This window comes from Oncorhynchus keta, chromosome 36 (genome assembly GCF_023373465.1).
Source record: "Oncorhynchus keta strain PuntledgeMale-10-30-2019 chromosome 36, Oket_V2, whole genome shotgun sequence".
In the NCBI taxonomy this organism is placed as follows: Eukaryota; Metazoa; Chordata; class Actinopteri; order Salmoniformes; family Salmonidae; genus Oncorhynchus; species Oncorhynchus keta.
In genome coordinates, this window is record NC_068456.1 from 5,740,906 (window position 1) to 5,768,410 (window position 27,505).

At 42.0% G+C, this 27,505-nt stretch overlaps 2 protein-coding genes across 3 annotated transcripts; one reads left to right on the forward strand and one right to left on the reverse strand.

Annotated features, from left to right (window-relative positions):
- Nucleotides 1-12,324: 12,324 nt before the first annotated feature.
- Nucleotides 12,325-20,569, reverse strand: LOC118369522 (molybdenum cofactor sulfurase-like). Of its 2 annotated transcripts, XM_035753958.2 has the most exons (15): nucleotides 20,153-20,569; nucleotides 19,805-19,894; nucleotides 17,186-17,252; nucleotides 16,409-17,053; nucleotides 16,180-16,256; nucleotides 15,712-15,911; nucleotides 15,387-15,503; nucleotides 14,877-15,272; nucleotides 14,464-14,626; nucleotides 14,255-14,342; nucleotides 13,843-13,967; nucleotides 13,550-13,646; nucleotides 13,207-13,345; nucleotides 13,004-13,108; nucleotides 12,325-12,645 (listed from the first exon to the last, which is right to left on the reverse strand). In XM_035753958.2, exons 1-15 carry the CDS (start codon nucleotides 20,295-20,297, stop codon nucleotides 12,550-12,552), a joined length of 2,550 nt encoding a protein of 849 aa, XP_035609851.1. In that variant the 5' UTR covers nucleotides 20,298-20,569; the 3' UTR covers nucleotides 12,325-12,549. The 2 variants fall into 2 exon arrangements, with proteins under 2 accessions (XP_035609851.1, XP_052354334.1); XM_052498374.1 differs by lacking the exons at nucleotides 19,805-19,894; nucleotides 20,153-20,569 and adding an exon at nucleotides 19,310-19,451.
- Nucleotides 20,570-26,152: 5,583 nt separating this feature from the next.
- LOC118369893 (anaphase-promoting complex subunit CDC26-like) lies at nucleotides 26,153-27,181 on the forward strand. Its single transcript, XM_035754666.2, has one exon. The coding sequence runs from the start codon at nucleotides 26,561-26,563 to the stop codon at nucleotides 26,840-26,842; it is 282 nt and encodes a 93-aa protein (XP_035610559.1). The 5' UTR covers nucleotides 26,153-26,560; the 3' UTR covers nucleotides 26,843-27,181.
- The last annotated feature ends 324 nt before the right edge of the window (nucleotides 27,182-27,505 follow it).

Consider the following 27,505-nt stretch of genomic DNA (forward strand, 5'->3'; position numbering starts at 1 on the left):
AGATTTGATTTGATTTTCAGGTCTCTCCAGAGATGTTTGATTGGGTTCAAGTCCGGGCTCTGGCTGGGCCACTCAAGGACATTCAGAGACTTCCTCCGCCGTCTTGGCTGTGTTCTTAGGGTCGTTGTCCTGTTGGAAGGTGAACCGTCGCCCCAGTCTGAAGTCCAGAGCGCTCTGGAGCAGGTTTTCATCAAAGATTTCTCTGTATTTTGCTCCATTAATCTTTCCCTCGATCCTGACTAGTCTCCCATCACTGCCACTGAAAAACATACCCACAACATGATGCTGCTACCACCATGCTTCACCGTAGGGATGGTGCCAGGTTTCCTCCAGACGTGACACTTAGCATTCAGGCCAAAGAGTTCAATCTTGGTTTCATCAGAGCAGAGAATCTTGTTTCTCATGGTCTGAGAGCACTTTAGGTGCTTTTTTGGACAACTCCAAGTGGGCTGTCATGTGCATTTTACTGAGGAGTGGCTTCCGTCTTGCCACTCTACCATAAAGGCCTGATTGGTGGAGTGCTGCAGAGATGGTGGTCCTTCTGGTAGGTTCTCCCATCTCCACAGAGGAACTCTGGAGCTCTATCAGAGTGACCATCGGGTTCTTTGTGACCTCCCTGACCATTTTCTATATTGTAGAATAATAGTGAAGACATTAAAACTATTAAATAACACATATGGAATCATGTAGTAACCAAAAAAAAGTGTTAAACAAATCTAAATAAATCTATTTTTATATTCTTCAAAGTAGACAACTTTTGCCTTGACAGCTTTGCACACTATTGGCATTCTCTCAACCAGCTTTATGAGGTAGTCACCTGGAATGCATTTCAATTAACAGGGTGTGCCTTGTTAAAAGTTAATTTGTGGAATTTATTTCCTTCTTAATGCGTTTGAGCCAATCAGTTGTGAGGTAGGGATGGTATACAGAAGATAGCCCTATATGGTAAAAGACCAAGTCCATATTATAATAAGAACAGGTCAAATAAGCATAGAGAAATGACATTCCATCATTACTTTAAGACATAAAGGTCAGTCAATACAGAACATTTCAAGACCTTTGAAAGTTTCTTCAAGTGCAGTCGCAATAACCATTAAGCGCTATGATGAAACTGGCTCTCATGAGGACCGCCACAGGAAAGGAAGACCCAGAGTTACCTATGCTGCAGAGGATAAGTTCATTAGAGTTTCCAGCCTCAGAAATTGCAGCCCAAATAAATGCTTCACAGAGTTCAAGTAACATACACATCTCAACATCAACTGTTTAGAGGAGACTGTGTAAATCAGGCCTTCATGGTTGAATTTCTGCAAATAAACCACTACTAAAGGGCACCAATAATAAGAAGAGACTTGCTTGGGCCAAGAAACATGAACAATGGACATTAGACTGGTAGAAATTTGTTCTTTGGTCTGGAACCCAAATTGGAAATGTTTGGTTCCAACCGCCGTGTCTTTGTGAGACGCGGTGTGGGTGAAGGGATGATCTCTGCATGTGTATTTCCCACCGTAAAGCATGGAGGAGGTGGTGTTATGGTGTGGGGGTGCTTTGCTGGTGACACTGTCTGTGATTTATTTAGAATTCAAGGTACTCTTAACCAACATGGCTACCGCAGCATTCTGCAGTGATACGCCATCCCATCTGGTTTTGGCTTAGTGGTACTATCACTTAACTAGCATTCAAGATGGCGTAGCAGTATGACATGTGTTTGTCTTGTCACATGTAAATAGGTGGTTTCATCGTTTTTTTTCATATATTTTAATCCCACTTTCCACTTACGATCTAAATATATTTTCCTGCAACCTGCCTCACCCAATGTGGTACAGATCTGCTATTTTTATAAATATAACTGGAACCTTCATCAGAGGCTAGCCAACTAACTAGCTACTTGCTAGTAGTCACTGTTAGACATGGCTAGCGGTCTTCACCTTTAGCTCGGACACCAGCCCGCTTATAGCTCGGTCAATACCTGCCAGTCTGCATAGCGCGATATCAACCCAGAGCATATCGGACTGCTTTTCTCCACCACATCATCGGATACCTGCCGCAAGCTCTGGGCCATTACACCGGATCATCGCAGCTAGCTAGCTGCAACCGAATGGCTACCGCTGGCTAACGTCTCTGTCCCAAAGCAAGCACCAGTTAACCTTGAGCTAGCCTCGAGCTAGGCCCATCTCCCGGCTAGCCGAAGAGGTATACCTGCTAATTCGTGGGCTACAATAACACTTTTGCCAATTGGCCTAGGCCCTTTATTGCTGAGACGGAGCCCCATCGATCCATCATGACTGGTCTGCCGACGTAATCATCCGATGTGGTTTCAAAAGGCTTTTCAGTTGTGATGTCGTCGAAGACCCATCTGCTAGCCCCGGCCCGCTAGCTTTCTGAATGCCGTGCCTCCCGCTTGCCGAGCATAGTAGCGACTACTGAACGGCTCCCGGACTCACCTACTGCTGCTCATTGGACCCTATGATCCCTCGGCTACACGTACCTCTCTCTAATGTCAATATGCCCTGTCTTCTGCTGTTTCGGTTAATTATTGTTTTAGTTCACTGTAGAGCCCCTAGTCCAGCTCAATATGCCTTAGATAGCTCTTTTGTCACAGACCCCACACATATGAGATCTCACCTGGCTTAGCTGGTGTCTCCAGAGATGCAAGCTCTCTCATCGTCACTCAATGCCTAGGTTTACCCCCACTATATTCACATCCTACCATACCCTTGTCTGTACATTATGCCCTGAATCTATTCTACCACGCCCATAAATCTTCCCCTTTAATTCTCTGTTCCCAACACACTAGACAACCAGTTCTTACAGCCTTTAGCAGTACCCTTATCATACTCCTCCTCTCTTCCTCTGGTGATGTAGAGGTTAACTCAGGCCCTGTAGCCCCCAGCATCACACCTATTCCCCAGGCGCTCTCATTTGTTGACTTCTGTAACCGTAAAAGCCTTGGTTTCATGCATGTTAACATCAGAAGCCTCCTCCCTAAGTTTGCTTTATTCACTGCTTTTGCACACTCCACCAACCCTGATGTTCTAGCCGTGTCTGAATCCTGGCTCAGGAAATGCAGAAATTTCCATCCCAACTAGAACATTTTTCGTCAAGATAGAACTGCCAAAGGGTGCGGAGCTGCTATCATAATATTTAGGTCTGTGCCAAAACAGGTCAAGCTTCTACTTTTAAAAATCCACCAACCAACGAGAGTGTACAGGTCACAATGCTGGGTAGTGTATGGGGCTTTGGTGACAAAACGGATGGCACTGTGATAGACTGCATCCAGTTTGTTGAGTATAGTGTTAGAGGCAATTTTATAGATGACATCACCGAAGTCGAGGATCGGTAGGATGGTCAGTTTTACGAGGGTATGTTTGGCAGCATGAGTGAATGATACTTTGTTGTGATATAGGAAGCCAATTCTAGATGTAATTTTCGATTGGAGATGATTAATTTGAGTCTGGAAGGAGAGTTTACAGTTTAACCAGACACCTAGGTATTTGTAGTTGTCCACGTATTCTAAGTCAGAACTGTCCAGAGTAGTGATGATGGACGGGCGAGCAGGTGCGGGCAGTGATCGGTTGAATAGCATGCATTTAGTTTTAATTGCGTTTAAGAGCAGTTGGAGGCAAAGGAAGGAGAGTTGTATGGCATTGAATCTCGTCTGGAGGTTAGTTAACACAGTGTCCAAAAAGGGTCCAGAAGTATACAGAATGGTGTCGTCTGCGTAGAGGTGTATCAGAGAATCACCAGGAGCAAGAGCAACATCATTGATGTATACAGAGAAGAGAATCGGCCTGAGAATTGAACTCTGTGGCACACCCATAGAGACTGCCAGAGGTCCGTACAACAGGCCGTCCGATTTGACACACTGAACTCTATCTGAGAAGTAGTTGGTAAACCAGGCGAGGCAATCGTTTGAGAAACCAAGGCTGACGAGCCAATAAGAATTTGGTGATTGACAGAGTCGAAAGCCTTGGCCAGGTCGATGAATACGGCTGCACAGTAATGTCTCTTATCGATGGAGGTTATGTCATCGTTTAGGACCTTGAGCGTGTCTGAGGTGCACCTATGACCAGCTCTGAAACCAGATTGCATAGAGGAGAATGTACAGTGGGATTCAAAATGGTCGGTAATCTGTGAAATGGTCAGTAATCTGTTTGCTAACTTGGCTTTCGAAGACCTTAGAAAGACAGCGTAGGATAGATAGGTCTGTAGCAGTTTGGGTCTAGAGTATCACCCCTTTGAAGAGGGGGATGACCGCGGCAGCTTTCCAAACTTTGGGAATCTCAGACGATACGAAAGAGAGTTTGAACAGGCTAGTAATAGGGGTTGCAACAATTTCGGCAGATAATTTTAGAAAGAGAGGGTCCAGATTGTCTAGCCCGGCTGATTTGTCGGGGTCCACATTTTGCAGCTCTTTTAGAACATCGGCTATCTGGATTTGGGTAAAGGAGAAATGGTTAGGGGCGCCGGGCAGTTGACCGGGGTAGGGGTAGCCATGTGGAAAGCATGGCCAGCCGTAGAGAAATGCTTATTGAAATTCTCAATTATAGTGGATTTATCAGTGGTGACAGTGTTTCCTAGCCTCAGAGCAGTGGGCAGCTGGGAGGAGGTGCTCTTATTCTCCATGGACTTTACAGTGTCCCAGAACTTTTTAGAGTTTGTGCTACAGGATGCAAATTTCTGTTTAAAAAAGCTAGCCTTAGCTTTCCTAACTGCCTGTGTATATTCGTTTCCAACTTCCGTGAAAAGTTGCATATCACAAGGGCTGTTCGATGCTAATGCAGAATGCCACAGGATGTTTTTGTGCTGGTCAAGGGCAGACAGGTCTGGAGTGAACCAAGGACTATATCTATTCATAGTTCTACATTTTTTGAACGGGGCATGCTTATTTAAGATGGTGGGCTTCTAATGTTAACATGCATGAAACCAAGGCTTTTACGGTTACAGAAGTCAACAAATGAGAGCACCTGGGGAGTGGGATTGGAGCTAGGCACTGCAGGACCTGGATTAACCTCCACATCACCAGAGGAACAGAGGAGAAGTAGGATAAGGGTACGGCTAAATGCTATAAGAACTGTCCGTCTAGCATGTTCGGAACAGAGAGTAAAAGGAGCAGGTTTCTGGGATGATAGCATATATTCAAGGGCATAGTGTACAGACAAAGGTAAGGTAGGATGTGAGTACATTGGAGGTAAACCTAGGCATTGAGTAATGATGAGAGAGATCTAGTCTCTAGAGATGTTTAAACCAGGTGATGTCGTCACATATGTAGGAGGTGTGACAACATGGTTGGTTTAGGCATATTGAGCAGGGCTAGAGGCTCTACAGTGAAATTACAGTAATCACTAACCAGGACAGTAATGGACAAGGCATATTGATATTAGAGGCATGCGTAGCCAAATGAACATATGGGTCCAGTGAGTGGTTGGGCTGACTGGGGACATGGTGATTCAGACAGTTAGCAGGCAGATGCTAACACGCTAACAGTTAGTAGGCCGGCGCTAAACAAGCTAACGGTTAGCAGACCGGATTAGCAAGCAAGCAGTTAGCAGGGGCTAGCAGTTAGCAGACCGGGGCAGGCAAGCTAGCAGTTAGTAGACCGGGTTTAGCAAGTTAGCCTTTGGGGGATGTCGCGATGGGGGTATGTCTGTTTTTGCCTCTTCATGTGGTGACGTCGATAGACCAGTCGTGGAGTTAGTAGGGTTTCAAGTAGCTCTAGGTCGCTAGCAGGCCTAGCAGGTTAGCAGAATGGGCCGTCAGCGGGCGTCGCACCTGAGGGTCCTGTTGGAATCCTCATGCAGATTATGTAGGTATTCCAGTCGTAGAGGATTGGTGGGGTTCCGTGCCCCGTGCCGGCAGTAGAAGGATATTGTAGCCCAGGAGTGACCCGGGAGATGGGTCTGGCATGGGCTAGCCCCAGGTTAGTTGGTGCTAGCTCCGGGATGGAAATGTTAGCCAGGAGTAGTCAACCCGGGTTCCTGTTGGCTAGCTGTGAGGATCCAGATGAAAAGGTTCAGAGTTTGTTCGGGGAATTCGGGGATATGGAGAGAAAAATAGGTCCGGTATGCTCTGGTTTGAAACGCGTTGTACGAACTGGCGAGAGCTTTCCGAGCTAAAGGTTATCTGATGACCGCTAGCAGTGGTTAGCTTATTCAGTTGAGGTAATGCAGTTCGGAGGTAAATAGAAATAATTTAGGAAAAAAAAACAGATCCACACCACATTGGGTGAGGCGGGTTGCAGGAGAGTATTTTGAAGTTGAGGTTTAGGAAAAATATAAAAAAGACAGCAAAGAAAAATATATATTCACATGGGACGAGACAAGACAAAGACGTCTGACTGCTACGCCATCTTGGATACCAGTGGAAATCTGTCCTTTGGTATGATGAGTCCAAATTTGAGATTTTTGGTTCCTACCACCGTGTTTTTTAAATTTTTTTATTTTTTTTTATGCCATTTAGCAGACGCTTTTATCCAAAGCGACTTACAGTCATGTGTGCATACATTCTACGTATGGGTGGTCCCGGGAATCGAACCCACTACCCTGGCGTTACAAGCGCCATGCTCTACCAACTGTGCTACAGAAGGACCACGACCGTGTCTTTGTGAGATGCAGAGTAGGTGAACGGATTATCTCTGCATGCGTGGTACCCACCGTGAATTAGGAGGAGGATGTGATGGTGTGGAGGTGCTTTGCTGGTGACACTGTCTGTGATTTATTTAGAATTCAAGGCACACTTAACCAGGATGTCTACCACAGCATTCTGCAGCGATATGCCATCCCATCTGGTTTGCGCTTAGTGGGACTATCATTAGTTTTTCAACAGGACAATGACACACCTACAGGCTGTGTAAGGGCTGCATCAGATGACGAGGCCACCACAATCACCCGATATCAACCCAATTGAGATGGTTTGGTATGAGTTGGACCACAGAGTGAAGGAAAAGCAGCCAGCAAGTTCTCAGCATATGTGGGAACTCCTTCAAGACTGTTGGAAAAGCATTCCAGGTGAAGCTGGTTGAGAGAATGCCAAGAATGTGCAAAGCTGTCATCAAACACTTTTTTTGGTTACTATATGTTTCCATATGTGTTATTTCATAGTTTTGATGTCTTCACTATTATTCTACAATGTAGAAAATAGTAAAAATCCTTGATTGAGTAGGTGTCCAAACTTTATTTTTTTTTAAACTCTGTTCATTAAGTTTTACACACACACACACACACACACACACACACACACACACACACACACACACACACACACACACACACACACACACACACACACACACACACACACACACACACACACACACACACACACACACACACACACACACACACACACACAATATAAATAATATACTCAACTAGAAAAAAAGAAAAAAATAGCTTTAAAGATACCATACTTTAGACAAGTTAAACACACCAGGCAGAAGGCTACAGAGGTTAAAGGGCAATCTATAGTACAGGGACAGAGCAAACACCTCACCATTGTTCCTGTAAACAGTCAAGGGATAAGGGTGGAGAAATGCAACCACTCACAGAGAGTCATGGCCACAGACCGACCATCCACTGGACCAAAAATAAAGTTTACAATGCTTTAAAATAAATAAAAAAATAGAATGATTATTCATGTAGGCTTGAACAAAATGTAAAAATAACTGGGAAAAAACAGCTCACACTTCAGTCTCTGCCCGGGCAAGATGAACAAGGCATCCGCGGATCACAATCAATAAGCACATGGACCTTAATGCCCCCCCCAGCAAAAACATAGAGAGAAGCTCCTCCAACCCTTAAGTCACAGGGGGTCAAATACAGACCTATTTTAGTTTTAATTGGAATGAAATCAGAGGATGGACTGTTTAAAGTAAGACCGGAATGGAGCCCAAGCCTCATTAAACAGTTTGGGGTTCCCACGTGAATTGAATTGCATTTTTTCTAGTTTCAGAGAACACAACACATCTCTCACCCAATATTTATAAGATGGGGGAGCTGCCATCTTCCAGTTCTGTAGTATTAGCCGTCTAGCTAAAAGAGTTGCATAAGCAACAGTGTCCGACTGGATTCTTGATAGGGGGGTACCCATGAGCAGTACTCCAAAAAGGGCTGTAAGGGGAGACGGATCTATAACAGTGTCATATATATCAGAGAAACATTTAAATATTAATTCCCAGAAACCTGACAGTTTATGACAGCCCCAAAACATATGCAACAGTGTGGCTGTTGACACAGGTAGGATCAAAATCAGAGAATATTCTTCCAAGTTTGGCCCCCGACCAGTGGATACGGTGAACCACTTTGAATTCAATGAGGCTGTGTCTAGTGCTAAAAGAGGACGAGTGCACACTGTGCAGCACAGATTCCCAGGCGTCTTCCCCAAGTTCCTCCCCCAAATCCTTTTCCCATCGAGTCCTTAAAGGCACCAAAGAAGGGTTCTGTAAGTCATGAATGATTGCATATACATCTGAAATTGCGCCCCTAGGAAGCTTGTTCAACTCCAAGATGCTCTCTATAGCTGTATTCGCAGGCCTATTGGGAAATCCAGGTGTGTTCGCTCTGACAAAGTTTCTAGTCTGGAGATAGTGGAAAAAGTGGGATTGGGGGAGATTGAACTTTTCCTGCAGCTGAGAAAAAGAGGCAAATGTATCATCAAAGAATAATTGGGCTAGCGAGGAGAGGCCTAGTGAGTGCCAAATGCCAAAAGCCCCATCATTCAAAGATGGAGGAAATAAAATGTTCTGATTGATTGGGCCTGATAGAGAAAAGCCTCAGAGGCTAAAGGCTAAACGGAACTGATTCCAAATTTTAAGAGACTGCTTTACAATTGGGTTGACACACCTTTGCCTAGGGACACTGGGAGAGACGAGCACAACACAGAGGAAAGTGCTGCAGGTTTACACAATTCAGACTCCATCTGGACCCAGAGTGGTCTAGGGCCAGTAGGATCAATCTGCAGCCAGTACAGAAAGGCTCTGAAATTTGCAGCCCAGTAGTATGTCTGAAAATTTAGTAGAGCTAAACCCCCAATGACCTAGGCTTCTGTAAATGTTTTCTACCAATCTGTGGTACCTTGCCATCCCAAATCAAATGCATGAATGTTTGATCCAGTGAAATAAAAAAAGATTTTGGAATAAAAATGGGTAAACATTGAAATAAATATAAAAATTTGGGCAACACATTCATTTTAATGACATTAATCCTTCCGATAAGAGAAAGGGGTAGTGAATTCCAAAAAGTAAAAGATTGTTTCAAGCTGTCTGCTAGAGCAACAAAGTTTTCCTGAAACAAATTTGAATATTTCCTTGTCACTTTTACTCCCAAGTAGGTGAATTGATCCCGGACAATCCTAAACTGAGAACTTGTAAAAGAGCACTTTAAAGCAGCCTTGTTTATCAGAAAAAGCTCACTCTTGCCTAGATTCAGCTTGTACCCTGAGATTGATCCAAACTTTTTAAGAACAGATAGGGCACGTGGCAATGAGGTATCGGGGTTGGAGATAAACAAAAGGAGGTCGTCAGCATATAGCGAGACTTTCTGCTCCCAGCCCGCCCTGATTATGCCTTGAATGGCATCATTAGAGCGTAGTGCAATGGCGAGAGGCTCGATTGCCAAAGCAAACAACAAGGGGGAGAGTGGACAACCCTGTCTGGATCCGCGGTGCAAGGGAAAATAGTCAGAGGACAAGTTATTAGTCCGTACCGAAGCCATGGGGGAAAAATAAAGAATCTTTATCCACACAATGAATTTGGGGCCAAAGCCAAATCTATAAAGGGAAGCTGTTAGGTAGTCCCACTCAACGCGGTCAAACGCTTTTTCGGCATTAAGTGAGACCACCACCTCCGGGTCCTCTGACGCTGGGGAGTACAGTATATTCATAAGGCGCCTAATATTGAAAAATAAATGCCTATTTCTCACAAAGCCAGTCTGGTCACAGTGTATTACTTGGTGCAGCAAGCCTTCCATACGGATGGCTAGAAGCTTAGCTAGGATTTTGTAATCACAGTTTAAAAGCGAGATTGGGCGATAGGATCCACATTCCAGGGTGTCTTTGTTTTTCTTTAGTAGTAATGAAATTGAAGCCTGATAAAGACTAGGCGGTAGCTTTGAAGTATTAAGGCACTCTGCAAATAGTCGAGACAAGACTGGGCAAAGCAGACCAGAAAACGTCCTGTAAAATTCGGTTGGAATACCGTCCGGACCCGGTGATTTACCACTTTTCATTGCGGACAATGCTATTGCAATCTCAAGCGTAAATTCTTCTTCTAGACAGTCATGGGAGTCTGCATCAATTGAAGGCATATTCAAGCCATTAAAGGAGTCAATCAGCAAAGGGTCTTGAGGGGATTCAGAGGTGTATAGCGCAGAGTAAAATGGTTTAAATTGATCATTGATCTCTTTATGTATAACTGTGGTGGCACCAGACGGGGTCCTTATTTGTGGGATTAAGTGTGTTCAAACATTTGACTGTATGTAAATAACATATTTGTGTTTCTTATTTTTAAGATTTTTTTTTTTTAATAAAAACCTGCTTTCACTTTGTCATTAATGGGGTATTATGTGTAGATTGATGAAGAAAAACACTTATTTAATCAATTTTAGAATAAGGCTGTAATGTAACAAAAATGTGGAAAAAGGGGTCTGAATCCTTTCCGAATGCACTGTATATGTGTACAGATGTGTTAATGTAATGTAATGTATAATTTGTATTCTTTAACGTAATTTCCAATTAGGAAAATAATTGTACTTCAATTTCATGTCCTGTTTACAATGTGCCCTAAAGTTTGTCATGTGACATGTATATTGTCTATGTATTCTATTTCTTTATGTATGTATCCTTTTTAATAATAATAATAATATATGCCATTTAGCAGACGCTTTTATCCAAAGCGACTTACAGTCATGTGTGCATACATTCTACGTATGGGTGGTCCCGGGAATTGAACCCACTACCCTGGCGTTTTCTAAGACAGAAAGTAGGTGCCAAAGTAACCAAAAGCTCTGGAGAAAACAGGTTAGATATTAAGACAATAAATGCAAAGATGAATCATTAAAATACTTAATTAAAATGAATACATTCTCTCAAAGGTGTTGGTGCCTGACACCACTCTCTCCACATGGCAAATATGATAATTATTCAGATGTCAATGGCCTACAGGATGGAGATACATTTATATCAGAGCATACATTGTACTGTAAATATTTAGTTCATCGTATAGAGTCTAACGGTATTTACCATGTCCTCTGTCAGGTAAAATGTTCACATTTCCAAAGGAGGTTAACATTGATCATGTGAGGCTACTGACAAAAAGTGAGAACTATTCTTCTGTGACAATATGTCTAAGGTAATCGATGTGATATTCCATACATCCGTAAGTGGGGCGGCAGGGTAGCCTAGTGGTTAGAGCGTTGGACTAGTAACCGGAAGGTTGCAAGTTCAAATCCCCAAGCTGACAAGGTACAAATCTGTCGTTCTGCCCCTGAACTGTTTCTAGGCCGTCATTGAAAATAAGAATTTGTTCTTAACTGACTTACCTAGTAAAATAAATTTTAAAAAAGTGTTTTGTATCGCACATTAGAAAGCTTTGCAATGCATATTGGAAAATACCATGGTGTGAGCAGCAGTCAAAAACCATTTGCTTTATCGGTGGTAGTGCTTGGTAAATAATATGTGTATTTAGTCAATTTCAGCTGCATAATGTAATTCCAAGGCCTAGCTAATGTCTGTATTATGAACCTCTTAAAATGTATTTCACAGATGTCAAGAGGGTGTTCTCTCTTCTCCATGGCAACTCCAACAAGCACCAATGACTTTCTATTGTTCAAAGAGTCCAATGGTGCCATGCAGCTACCTGTCAGATATGTGGGAAGTGCATTCACAGGGCTGTCAGGCAAGCAGAACATGTGGATGTCTCCGTGTGGGAACTGGGACACTCCGCCACCGGACTCAGTCAGGTTTGGATCAATGGGAAGCCAAGTGCAAGGAAGCTGGGATACACTGCGGGGAGTGTGGTGAATGGAAAACCCATCATAATCCTAGGTCAGGAGCAGGATGCTTATGGTGGAACTTTCAAAAAAGGGAAGGCATTACTTTCCTAAAGTAATGTTCTCCAATGAATTTAATACAAATTATTTTAAGGCAAGTCCCCAGTCTTTCTAACTGGGTTCAGGAACAGGGATGATGCAACATGATTGAGAACGGTGTGATTGCTTTTTTAAGTTGGCACCCTGGTAAAGATAAAAAAAACATTCTTTGGGAGGGCAAACACACTCAATTTATACATTTTTTTTTTTTTTTTTAAAGAAGTCAACCAAATCTGTTATTCAAAGACAACAGAAACTGTATTTTTTTTGTTGTTAATTTACAAAACATTAAAATCATGTAAACTAAAAGGTACAGTAATTGATTTACACGTTGGTCTGTATGAGCTCTGTGATTACCTGGGTTGTCTTCCTACAATATGCAAACACTTAAGTTAAAATGGTAACCTAACCATGTTTGCTTAAAATAATTTCGAGTCCAGACATATAAAAACATCTGGAAAAGGTAACCTTATCCTGACCATTGAGACATTACAGGAGCGCCAACAGATAGGGTTGCATTGGAGCCATCCAGTGTTTGGTGGACAAGGTACACACCAAAGGTCACCTAAAAAACAAAATCACAACACATTTACAGCACACTCACTGAATGGCCAAAACGGTAGTGAGAACAACAAACAACAAGCCTAAAAATGTATCCAAAAGGGGGTCCTTCTGGGATAAGGGATACTGTATATTGAATAATCTGCTGTGTGTTTTCCTTGTCAGTTAATGCTCTTGTTTGTTTTATGTACTCTACCTACCTCTAGTCTAAGGTCAATGACATGGACCGTTGCAAATGCAGTCGACCCAGTAGTAAATCAGATAACGTGTCATAGGATAGGGACGATCTGAAAACTCAACACACCAACCATGGAACATATTGTCACACTTTGAAATTAAAACGCAACACCCCCCCCACTGACCTTCCCCTTGCGATAGGCAGAGAGAGACAGAAGAGGCTCTTTGGTCTTGGCTCCTGTGTTCTGATCAACCCCAATCATCTGGCATCTGCCACACCGACCTGCCACCTTCACGTCATATCACAAAGAGTTGATGCAGTTAAAGATTTTTGTTGCCATTTCAGTAATACGTGTCACCATATATGAAAACCAATCTGCATCCTCACCTGGAAATGGGTGTTTCCAATAATCAAGTGTGACCAATCATCTTCCTCAAATGGCTCCAATCCAGAGATGATTAAATTGGCACGAAACCGACTAACAAGCTCATGGATGTCAAGAGGCTGATGGTCAGAGGATTCCTGTCTGTCCCATAGTGGTTAGATAAACCACAAGGAACAAGAAAAAAGGCTGGCTCACATTAATCAATAACAAAAGGTTTACCTATGATGATCTTTGTACATGTAATTCACTAGGCCTACATACTGTATAATTTAGTATCACAAATTCCAAATGTGCTCCACCAGGAATGTGTGAGGCCCGTAGGCAATATAACATGTTATACTATACCTGCTGGTGATGCGTCTCTGAAGCAAATCAACACTGGCATGGTTGATCATTAAATACTGGGCTTCATTCACCAAGGAGAGGGCAGTGGACGAGACCCCTGGGGCAATGACAAAAAAGTCTAAATCATTATGAATTAAAGAGACCAAAGAAATCCCATTGGGGTAAAGCAAATTCCAACATTCATGCATACAAAAGAGATTTTTGCAGACAATAGGAATTACTGAAGAAACCATTATGATGGATACCCTAGTATGGTATCTGAACTGAGTTTACCAAGGACATCTCCCTTTCACCTTTTTCATGGCCCTTTTTCATGTTGCGAATTAAATCAGGACTTTGCCTTTTCAGACGACAAGGCTGTCCAAGGAACTCTGAGAGCCATGATGCAGCATCATCGCCACAATCTACTGTTTGCACCCTTGGGAAGGAGAGAATACAATAACAACCACTACAACATTTCTGAATCAAGGTGATGGTCAAATACAGTGCCTTGCAAAAGCATTCATCCCCCTAGGCGTTTTTCCTGAAGTCAAAGTGGCAGACTTCTGGTAGACTATGACTATGAAAAAAAATGGATCATAATAAATACTGTATGTCATTCCCGACACTGATCATACATGTCTTTCAAGCCTACTCTATAGATTTTTTACAAAGACATAGCTAGTGGTTTAATTATTATTATAATTAATATTTTTTTTAACTCACCTGTCACCACACAACTTGCTTTGACACACACCATGACTCTGGTGTGGCTCATTGTGGTTTTCCAAAGGGACAGAAATTGTGTCCATTCCTGAAAGATAAGAGAAACTCCTTTAGAAGAGTTTTTAATACATTTTTTTTATGTATGACTGAAATGTATGTGAGCGGTGCTGCTGAATAAAGAAAAAGACTATATATTTATAATGTCTGACCTGAGGCCTGCAGGAGCAGTGTGTTCGAGGGCAGGAAGATCTGCGGATGAATGAGGCATAAGCGTGGTTCTCTCTTTTGGTTCAGACACACTCCATTACCATTCACCACCATCCAGCCCCGGTCATGGAGCAGTCCCAGAGGGCACACTGGCCAGTCAGTCACCTGCATAACCACACATCACAATTAAAAACACAGAAGAAGTAAGAAGTCAATTTATACAGTATACTGATAGGCACACGCAATGCAATTGTTTTTAGTTGATGAAATAGTCATTCTCACCACAAATATCCAACAACAGGTAGATCTCTGTGACTTTTATCCAAACATAACATGCGTATTGGAGAACGATCATCATTTGCATTGTAGATTTAAATGAGAGCAAAACAATACTGAAATAGAAATGTGCACAAACCTCAAACGCTGCACAGGATTTGATTGGATATATGTAGATATTAGTCAAATACTGGGCCTTCCCTTGGCTCTTTGCTTCCTTGGTGATGGCCTTGCCTCCACATTCGTTCACAACTGGATCTGTAGAGGCATGCTCTCTATTGTCTATGTGTTTAGGTTCCCCATTGGTAAGCACAGTAAGCAGACACTGACTGGAACCTCGAGAAGAGGTGTTCGATTTCAGTCTTTCTAGTTTCACTTGGTCCACTTTGACTGGTTTCTCCACAAAGCAGTCCACGATGAAGTTCAAGAAGTTTTGGCAGTCCCGGAAGGTTGACATGTAGCCGAAGGATACGCGTACAGATCCTGTTGGACGACCATCAACCAGGTCTACATCGTCTCCACAGACATGACCCGCCTTGAAGAAAACAGGAGAGGACAACAGTATATTAGGATCAATAATTATCTTCATGGTCTTTTATCGTCTTTTGCACAAACACATGCACAATGCCACCTCAAATTCACTATGCACCTGTAGGTTGCTCTTCACGTCTTGATTGGTGGTGCCAAGGAAGAGCTGACAGGCACCGGTGTTGCAGAAGCAACCTGTCCGCACATGGATATTGAAAAGACTAGACAGCTTGTCCACCTGAGAAGAGGAAAAGGAAAATTGGTTAGAAATGTTTATCAATCAGCAGAAATTAGACTTCTTTTTTTACTGCATTCATAATACCCAGGCTATGTTCATTATGAATCGACGTGGTAAAGTCCTCTTTAACATATATTTGGATGTGCGAAAAATAGTAAATGCAAACACTGTAGGGTGCAGTGCAGCAAATAGGCTCATTTGAGTGAACCTGAGAGTATCCAACTATTTGTCCGTGACAGTCCGTCAAGTTGAAGTTGAGGATGGCTCCCTGCGTGCTCGGGTTCTCAAACTCGCTGTCGGAGTATATCTGAGCAACTGGTTGTCCGTTGCCATGGCAAAGGCTAGACAGCAACATGTAAGTATAGCGTGCTAAACCAAATGTATGCAGCTGGACCTTCTCCATGCCTCCTGAAGGCGAAAACAAGGAAACAAGGTTACAATACAATAGTTTAAAAAGGTTTTATTGACTCAATTCAATCTCTGTAGAATCCATTCCTTACTGATGTTCAAAAGATTGTCATGTTGATGTAATGAACAACCACTCGACCAATGGAATTATGTTTGAATGCATAGGTCTTACTTTGACACTTAGTGTAATGGCAGATGATACTGATGCATTATATGAGCAACTTCGCTTTGTTTCATCCGTGCCTTTAAATTATTCATATGTACATACCTGTGAGTTTGTGTAGAGTGTCAAAACTATGATTTAGAGCAATGACGTTCAGGAAAGAGATGGTGCCATCTTCAAACCTTAATTCAGACGACAAACAAGGGTTATCACCAAAAACAAAGTATCAAACAATACAATGTTATCCTCTCTAAGCCAGGCTCATTCAACTTCATAAAGAATGCGTGTGCATTCACATCCATAATATAATTTCAAGGCTCATGGAACAGTTTACCGGTTAGTCATATTTGGCGTTGGCACGTAATAGTTCTCCCCCGCTAGGTAGGCCGCTGCTGTACCTCCACCAAAGTATGCTTTTCTTAGGAGGGCAGCTGTGTCATTCCGGACCAGAAGAGCCCCTAAACCTGTGGGGAAGCCAAACATCTTATAGAAGGAGAAGGGAACAAAGTCCGCTGGGTGCTCCTGCAAATCCAGAGGAGAGCAGCTGGCAAAAGAGGCAGCATCCAGCAGGACAAACCACCGGCCCTGGCTGTCACACGCTGGGTAGAGCTTCCTCGCCTGGATGCCCCTCACGTAACCCAGGGAGTACTTTCTGCCAGAGAAATTGCTCTGTGCTGGATAACAGAAGAGGTGTGGTGTCTGGCAACTGCTGCATTCACTCTGGGCTACATCTCTGGCTCTGGCCTCTATCTCCTCGGGGGAGACAGGTAGAGAAACCACTCCCAGTGCTGAAGTAACTCCTCTGATGCCGACCACCGAGGTATGGTTATCAGTCAGATAGCAGAACTGACTGGCTGGCTCCGTAGCAGTGGGAGGCCTCCAGGGAAAGCTCTCAGCGACTAATTTGAGAGCTGCCGTACAGCCAGAGGTGAAAATCACAGAGTATTTGTCAGGAGTGGTGTTAAAATGCTGCAATATCCTGCAAGAAAATATATTTCTGTTCAGGACATATCCTCAATAGCAGGGCACAAATAAGGGTTCACACAGTCACATTAATTCAGGTGGAATAATGATGAGAACTTCTTTCTGCGAAATGAGAGGCTTTAGCTACCTGTATCTGACATGCTCTACTGTGTCATGCGTCAGTCTACTGCTGGGGTTATGGCTGTGAGGGTTGCCTAAAGACAAAAATATTAAAATAATATTAAAATCAGGATACAGGAGTATTCATATATACAGTTGAAGTCGGAAGTTTACATACACCTTAGCCAAAAACATTTAAACTCAGTTTTTCACAATTCCTGACATTTAATCCTAGTAAAAATCCCTGTCTTAGGTCAGTTAGGATCACCACTTTATTTTAAGAATGTGAAATCTCAGAATAATAGTAGAGAGAATGATTTATTTCAGCTTTTATTTCTTTCATCACATTCCCAGTGGGTCAGAAGTTTACATGCACTCAATTAGTATTTGGAAGCATTGCCTTTAAATTGTTTAACTTGGGTCAAATGTTTCGGATAGCCTTCCACAAGCTTCCCACAATAAGTTGGGTGAATTTTGGCCCATTCCTCCTGACAGAGCTGGTGTAACTGAGGCAGGTTTGTAGGCCTCCTTGCTCGCACAAGCTTTTTCAGTTCTGCCCAAAATTCTTCTATTGGATTGAGGTCAGGGCTTTGTGATGATCACTCCAATACCTTGACTTTGTTGTCCTTAAGCCATTTATCCACAACTTTGGATGTATCCTTGGGGTCATTGTCCATTTGGAAGACCCATTTGCGACCAAACTTTAACTTTCTGACTGATGTCTTGAGATGTTGCTTCAATATATCCACATAATTTTCCGTCCTCATGACGGCATCTATTTTGTGAAGTGCACCAGTCCCTACCGCAGCAAAGCACCCCAACAACATGATGCTGCCACAGCCGTGCTTCACGGTTGGGATAGTGTTCTTCGGCATGCTAACCTACCCCTTTATCCTCCTAACATAACGATGGTCAATGAATGACTAACCATCTGAATTCTTTAGCAATACAAGACCATCGTCTGACCATCGCTTAATGAGAGGTCTGGTTAGCAGATATCACTGAATTTGTTCAGGAAATGTGTCTTTCTAATGCAAATAGTTATATTTTTGTTTCATCAGACCATATGTGTCCCCATGTGCAGTTGCAAACCGTAGTCTGGCTTTTTTATGGCAGTTTTGGAGCAGTGGCTTCTTCCTTGCTGAGCGGCCTTTCAGCTTATGTCGAAATAGGACTCATTTTACTGTAGATATAGATACTTTTGTACCTGTTTCCTAAATCATCTTCACAAGGTCCTTTGCCGTTGTTCTGGGATTGATTTGCACTTTTCGCACCAAAGTATGTTCAACTCTAGGAGACAGAACGTGTCTCCTTCCTGAACGGTATGATGGCTGCGTGGTCCCATGGTGTTTATACTTGCATACTATTGTTTGTACAGATGAACGTGGTACCTTCAGGCGTTTGGAAATTGCTCCCAATGAAGAATCAAACTTCTGCAAAAACAATTGTTTTTCTGAGGTCTTGGCTGATTTCTTTTGATTTTCCCATGATGTCAAGCAAAGAGGCCCTGAGTTTGAAGGTAGGCCTTAAAAATACATCCACAGGTACACCTCCAATTGACTCAAATTATGTCAATTAGCCTCAGAAGCTTCTAAAGCAATGACATAATTTTCCGGAATTTTCCAAGCTGTTTAAAGGCTCAGTCAACTTAGTGTATGTAAACTTCTGACCCACTGGAATTGTGATACAGTGAATTATAAGTGAAGTAATCTGTCGGTAAACAATTGTTGGAAAAATTACTTGTGTCATGCGCAAAGTAGATGTCTGAACCGACTTGCCAAAACTATAGTTTGTTAACAATAAATTTGTGGAGTGGTTGAAGAACAAGTTTTAATGACTCCAACCTAAGTGTATGTAAACTTCCAACTTTAACAAACAAACAGAAAACACAAAGGCAAGTACGATGGAATACCAGCCTTTGAAAGGAGGTTAATAGAGGACCCGGCAGCCTATTTAATTGATGTGGCGCAACAACAGTCTCAGAGTAGGTTCAGGTGCAAAAATAGGAGGCATTTATTTACAGTGCAGGAAGTGTTGAAGAAGACTGGATACAAAGTTGAGTATTTAAAAAGTGTATTAGGAAAAATAGTTGACGAAAATACTTTTTTGAAAAAAAAAATGTAAACACAGGGCAAAACACCCATAAACTCACACATCTGAGTTTGGCAGAGGTAAAGAGCGTAGGACCAGTAATTGACAGGTCGCTGGTTTGAATATCTGAGATGGCGAGGTGAAGAATCTGTCGATGTGCCCTTGTGCAAGGCATGTAACCGTAATTTCTCCTGCAAGTTGCTATGGATAACAGCATCTGCTAAAATGACTCAAATGTCACCTCAACAAACAGCTCTCCATGAACAGGGATCCTAAAAGGACCTGCCTTAACCTGGCATACAACTTTAAACAGGTCAATTCTCAATAGACAGTGTTAAATAATATGCTTGAATGGTAATACAATTGACATGCAATGGCCAATACTTAACTCGTTAATGAAAACAAGGGCATCATTTACATAAACAGTCCAAAAATGTATGTAGCAATTCCAGATTGCCCCTTTAATAGAATGTCTTTTTTTTTTTTACACTTTTAACAACTCAGCACATTATATCAGTTGAACCTAATTATATTTGGTATGCGAGGAAAGACTCACCATATACATTCCTGGAGATATCCTGATAGAATTCTCTCACCAGTGACTCAGGGTATAGCGTTGTTCCAGCATGGTCCAGGTATGTAATGCCTGCCAAAAAAGTTGCTTTTAGAATTTGAGAAATCTTAGGAATTAGTTTCTTTGTGGCTAATCACGTATGTGCATCGAATAACACACACTTGCACCACTTAGTGGTAAGTAGACGTATTGCCATAAGCACACAACAAAAACAGTCGTCCTGTGTTACAATGTGTCGCACCGGTTTGCGTTGAATCAGCATAAATTGATTTACTAACTTTAAAAACAGGTTTGGCGCTGTGATTGAAGCCCCACGCAAAAGTACTATACCTTTAGTCCTTGAGAACTCCCGTTCTATTACGTCTTTGAAGTCACTTTTATAACCGTAATGACTCCAAACTTCCTCGAAGCTCTCAAACGTGCACAGTTGATTAAAATTCAACGACTCCTTCTCCGTGGCCTTTTGCAGTGGCATTTTCGCGTCTACCTACCTAAAATGTGACTTTGAAGTTCTGTCTACAACGTAACTTGCACATTACAGTAGTGGTAGCTAAGAGACAAACACTTACTCATTGACAAAAGTTCTAAGTCCACACTGCATCTCTGACAGACAGTAACAGTCATTTGTATCTTAACGATTTACCTCGCGTTCCTCAGTTCAACTGATCTCGATAAGGGGACTGAGATCTAGGTCTATGACAGAGATAACAGGAAATGGAATACAACTTCAACTACAGTACGTATGGAAGTGGACCGAGACTGTCAATAGGGGGCAATAAGTGAGCAAAACACAATAGCTAATGAAAATGAAATACTGTTGCTATTATCAATGATTTAGTGTGTTAACCAGAACAATTCAAATTCCTATTCAGTCAAGACCAATTATTTAAATGATTACTTCATTGGCAGTGTGCAAACTTAGGCAGGAAATGCCAACAACGAACAGTGAGCCATCATGCTCATGCATTCCAAAACAAATAATGAAAGAAAAGCATTGTACGTTTGAATTTGGTTAAGTTAGTGTGGGGAGAGGTGGGGAAATGATTGTTATCGATATCCTGGCATTGCCAACTTAGATGGAAACCTACTGAGGATAGTAGCTGACTCTAGACACTCCTATCTGTCATATCTTTAATCTGAGCCGAGAGGAAAGTGTTTGTCCTCAGGCATCAAATCAAATTGTATTCGTCACATCAGCCGAATACAACAAGTGTAGACCTTACAGTGAAATGCTTACTTACGAACCCCTAACCAACAAGTTGCAGTTTAAAAAAAATATGGATAAGAATAAGAGATAAAAGTAACAAATAATTAAAGAGCAGCAGTAAAATAACAATAGCGAGACTATATACTAGGTGCTTCTACACCTGCATTGCTTGCAGTTTGGGGTTTTAGGCTGGGTTTCTGTACAGCACTTTGAGATATTAGCTGATGTACGAACGGCTATATAAATACATTTGATTGGATTTGATATACAGAGGGGTACCGATACAGAGTCAATGTGCGGGGGCACCGGTTAGTTGAGGTAGTATGTGCAAATAGGTAGAGTTATTAAAGTGACTATGCATAGATTTGGCATAGAGGGAAGCCAAAGTCATTCCGCTACCCAATAATAGTGAAGCGGGCTTTACTGGTTCTAAAAGCTGACCTATCAGCGTGCTGCCAGCTCTTAGCAAACTGTTGGAAAATAAATGTGTTTGACCAAATACAATGCTATTTCTCTGTGAACAAATGAGCAACAGTTTCAGCATAATTATAGAGAAGGGCACTCAACATGTACTGCACTGACACACATGTCAGATGAGAAGATTGTGGGAGCTGTCCTGTTAGATTTCAGTGTAGCCTTTGATATTATTGACCATGTTTTTGAAAAAAAGTTATGTATTATGGCCTTTCAACCTCTGCCATGTCATGGATTCAGAGCTATCTTTCAAATACAACACAGAGTGTTTTCTTTAATGGAAGCTTCTCTGATGTTAAAACATGTGATTTATTTTGTATCACAGGACAGCTCTCTTGGCCCTCTACTCTTTTCTATTTTTTTTTTACCAATGACCTGCCACTGGCATTAAGCGAATCCTGTGTGTCCATGCCAATGATTCAACCCTATATGTGTCAGACACCACAGCTAGTGAAATCACTGCAACACTAAACAAAGAGTTGCAGTCAGTTTTAGAATGGGTGGCCGGTAATAAACTGGTCCTGGACATCTCTAAAACTAAGAGCATTATATTTTGTACAAATCATTCCCTAAGTTCCAGACCTCAGCTGAATCTGGTAGTGAATGGTCTGGCTGTTGAGCAAGTTGAGGAGACTAAATTACTTGGTGTTACCTTAAGTTGTAAACTGTCATGATTAAAACACCACACTCCACAAAGCAGATCCTGCAGGCTCTAGTTTTAGCTTATCTTGATTGTTGGCCAGTCATATGGTCAAGTGCTGCAAAGAAGGACCTTCTTAACAGAGCGGCACGTTTGAACAGAGCGGCACGTTTGGCTCTTTATTGTAATCACGGGGCTAATATCAACATGCCAGTCTCTCTTGGCTAAGATTTCAGGAAACACTGACTGCATTGCTTCTTGTTTCTATAAGAAACATTAATATTGTTTGTACAGTGAACTTAAACAAACACAAATACCCCACCAGGCATACCACCAGGGGTCTTTTCACAGTCCCCAGGTCCAGAACAAATTCAAGGAAACATACTGTATTATACAGAGCCATGATTGCATGGAACTCCCTTCCATCCCATATAGCGCAAGTGAACAGCAAACCTGATAAAATAAACAATTAATAAAGCAATACCTCACGGCACAACGCCTTTTCCCCATGTGACCTACTTTTTTGTGTTTATACTGACGTACACAAGGCTCTGATAGCGCTGAACAGACAGGAGACTCCGGTAGCCCTCTTCGCACTGCTCCAGCGAATCCCAGGCGGGCTCCTGCACTCTCTCTGGGTCGGCCGCCCACCTGTCTATTTCTTCCCACGTCGTATACTCCATACTTCTGCTGTCCATAACGTCCTCCTTTTTCTGCTCCTGCTGTCGCTGCCTGTTAACACGCTGCTTGGACCGAGTGTGGTGGGTGATTCTGTAACGGCGTTCTTCGTTTGTAGAAAGAGAGTCGGACCGAAATGCAGCGTAGTGGTTACTCATGTCTTTAATAAAGAGAAAACGTATACATATACAAAAACAACAAACAGAACGTGAAACCTATTACAGCCTATCTGGTGAAACTACACAGAGACAGGAACAAACACCCACGAAATACAAAGCGAAACCAGGCTACCTAAATACGGTTCCCAATCAGAGACAACGAGAATCACCTGACTCTGACTGAGAACCGCCTCAGGCAGCCAAGCCTATACAACACCCCTAATCAGCCGCGATCTCAAATACTACAAACCCCAATACGAAAATACAATAACATAAACCCATGTCACACCCTGGCCTGACCAAATATATAACGAAAACACAAAATACAATGACCAAGGCGTGACACCACCCTTTACCTCGATGACATCTTTGCACACTATTGGCATTCTTTCAACCAGTATTACCTGGAATGCTTTTCCAACAGTCTTGAAGGAGTTCCCACATATGCTGAGCACTTGTTTGCTGCTTTTCATTCACTCTGCGGTCAGACTCATCCCAAACCATCTAAATTTGGTTGAGGTCAGGAGATTGTGGAGGCCAGGTCATCTGATGCAGCACTCCATCACTCTCATTCTTGGTCAAATAGCCCTTGCACAGCCTAGATATGTGTTTGGTCATTATCCTGTTGAAAAATGAATGATAGTATCACTAAGCCCAAACCAGATGGGATGGCGTATCGCTGCAGAATGCTGTGGTAGTCATTTTGGTTAAGTGTGCCTTGAATCCTAAATAAATCACAGGCAGTGTCACCAGCAAAGCACCCCCACACCATAACACCTCCTCCTCCATGCTTTACATGCAGAGATCATCCCTTCACACACACCGCATCTTACAAAGACACGGCGGTTGGAACCAAAAATCTCACATTTGGACTCCAGACCAAAGGACCAATTTCCACCAGTTTAATATATAGCCTTTGTTTGTGTTTCTTGGCCAAAGCAAGTCTCTTATTATTGGTGTCCCTTAGTAGAGGTTTCTTTGCAGCAATTCGACCATGAAGGCCTGATTCACACAGTCTCCTCTGAACAGTTGATGTTGAGATGTGTATGTTACTTGAACTCTGAAGCATTTATTTGGGCTGCAATTTCTGAGGCTGGTAACTCTAATGAACGTATCCTCTGCAGCAGAGGTATCTCAGGGTCTTCCATTCCCGTGGCAGTCCGCATGAGAGCCAGTTTCATGATAGCGCTTGATGGTTTTTGCGACTTCACTTGAAGAAACTTTCAAAGTTCTTGAAATGTTCCGTATTGACTGACCTTTATGTCTTAAAGTAATGATGGACTGTCATTTCTCTTTGCTTATTTGAGCTGTTCTTGCCATAATATAGACTTGGTCATTTACCAAATAGGGCTATCTTTGATATACCATCCCTACCTTGTCACAACACAACTATTTGGCTCAAACGCATTAAGAAGGAAAGAAATTCCACAAATTAACAAGACACACCTGCTAATTGAAATGCATTCCAGGTGACTACCTCATGAAGCTGGTTGAGAGAATGCCATGAGTGTTCAAAGCTGTCATCAAGGCAAAGGGTGGCTATTGGAAGAATCTCAAATATAAAATATATTTAGATTTGTTTAACCCTGTTCTGGTTACTATATTATACCATATGTGCTATTTAATAGTTTTGATATCTTCACTATTATTCTACAATGTAAATTGTAAAAAATAAAGAAAAACTCTTGAATGAGTAGGTGTTATAAAACTGTTGACTTGGTAGTGTGTGTAACTGATAGATGCAAACACACACGTACACTACACGCAAATGTTTTTAAATGGATGTATATTGTCTTGTCTTTTGTAATGTCCTTTTTGTTATTTGTTATTTTATTAGGATCCCCATTAGCTGTTGCAAAAGCAGCAGCTACTCTTCCTAGAGTCCACACGAAACATGAAATATGACATAATACAGAACATCAATAGACAACAGCTCAAGAACAGAACTACATACAGTACATTTGATCCCAATAAGTCTGAGCCCAGTAAGACTAGCTGTTGCCATTGACGTCGGCTAATGGGGATCATAATAAAATACAAATACAAGGAGTGAATTTAAATGCAAGTCAAGAATGTGCATAAACATAATAGAAAATAGGCAATTTCCAATTATATTTCTTTAAAGCTCCATAAATAAAAAATGTTTGGCTATATTGAACAGTCAGTGGTCTTTCACTAGGCAATGCCATCAAAATAGGTCATAACCGGATAAACGTGAAGAAGCTTGGTGCTTATATCTGCAAGATTAAATCATTTTTTTGTTGGAAGGGTCAGGGTGAGGGTCTTGAAGATGCAGGCTTTATTCTGTTTTGTCATACATTCATAACATCACAACTATTTATGGGTCAATATGTCTTCACCATGCTGCCTCTGTAGCAGCTCCTTAGCACCTCCTTGCCTTCAGTTTCATTCACATATGATTAAAGAACTGACGCACGCACACGCACACACAAACACACACACACACACACACACGTTGTCATGTCTATACACAAAAATGCAATATTGTTAATTGTCACTCATGTTACTCATGCATGAAAGCAGTTTTTTTTAATCACTTGGGTGCAATTTTCACATTTTTACACTAAGCAAAACAATCTGTAACACTTTGCTATAGGTGTCCTTATGCATGCATTCATAAAGATTTTATAACAGCTATATAACACTTGTCATAAGCTATCATAAGCAGTTTTAAATAGTTGAGTCACTGGATATAATGGGTGTTAAAAATGACTCTTCATCCTGTTGTCATATGAACTAAAGCCAACTGTTAATAGCAACTGCTGTTATACAGTCTGCATGACAACAGATGTCATATGTTATTACATGCTACATAAGTCTACATAACAGATGTTATGTAATTTACCAACCTCTGTGTCACATTATTACATTGAATGGAATGATGGACATCATAACCATGTCATATGCTCTTATAGTGTGCACAGACACCTTAAGTAAAGTGACATACATTTGAGGTGTTATAAAACAGTTATGAATGTGCTTATACCACAGGATGAGTTGAGAGTATCACAACACTGTACAATTCAAAGGAACTCCAAGAATTATGGTCAAATTGGAACGCAGATGTACACAATGTTTTTTATTTAAAAAAGGACAAATAATATCGACAACTTGCCAAAAAGAACACAAAAATGTTGAAATGAAATGGAAGCAAATAGAATTGTACAAAAAAAAATCAATGTTGCTGGGGCACAACAGGATTTGTGACAGCTGTGAAAAAAGGTAAGATGTGCAGGCTACAATAACAATGACAGTTTATTAAAAAAAGGGTAGGTATAACAGACTAGATACGCCTGCTACGTTAGGTTACTGACTAGGTAACTAGGAACAGTGTCTGAGAGCCCTGCTCTACACAGTCCAAACAATGTTTGGTGTTTTGTTAGATAGTATTGCCACTAGCTAGCCATTCACACCCGTAGTGGCACGACATGAGCACGAGCTGCCCCACTGTGCTCCCAACTATGCATAGATAGGATGGCGGATTCTACAGAGCGTGGCTAGCTACTATCCAAAATAAAACAACAAAATGTAACGTTAGTGGTGGAAGATGCTGCGCAAGAATGCCCACCCGTCTGGAGCTGAAGTTGGATGACACAGAGGAGTTTGAGAGTGTCAAGAAAGAGCTTGAGAGTCGGAAGAAACAGCGAGATGAGGTGGATGTTGGCGTGGCGATGTCGAGTGACATGGTGGGAGCTGGTAGTGGAACAGGGGATGGGAAGACACGGGAACAGATGATCAATGAGAGAATAGGCTACAAGCCCCATCCTAAACCCAACACCTTGCCATCGCTCTTTGGAAACCTGCAATTTTGGGTTCCTAATGGACACATTACAGACAGCTAAAATGGTTGGCCCCTCCTGCACTGGTGTGTGGTTGGCACCGTGACTGTGCTCTTGACATGGTCAGGGGTATTTGTTTACCTGAGAAGTATATCTCTACAAAGAAATGTGTACTTTGAGGATCATATTGCATTCATAAGTCTAAAGTAATGTTGCTGCATTTACCTGAAAAGTTATGACTTGCGATGCAAAGGGTGGCCTTTTGTACAATGTAATGTTTGATGGCAGGGGTCATGTACAATGGTTTCCCTCCTTTATTACAAACATCCAGACTTGGTAGCATCTGTGGAAAGATGGATTAACTGAATGGACTTGAACTAAATCAGTCATTACTTACAATGGTATGATTGTACTTTTATTTGCCTTCAAGGCCACATTATGTCAAGGACAGGAGACTGCAACAGAATCAAACAAATACAGTTCTTGAATGATAAAAAACAATGCATAGCTAGCAAGCAAGAGATAGTGGTGCTAGCTAACTTAGCTAATTGTCGCCCAACTTCAGACACCTCCAAACTTCGGATGCCCTCTAGCGATTGGAGGGCTAAATCACCTCGAGCTCCAAATGTAATGTGTCTGGAAAATAACAATAATGTATATGTGCAGACTGTGGTTACTACCTGCCGCACCCACTAGATACCGCGCCCACAGCCATTGAGGCAGCTA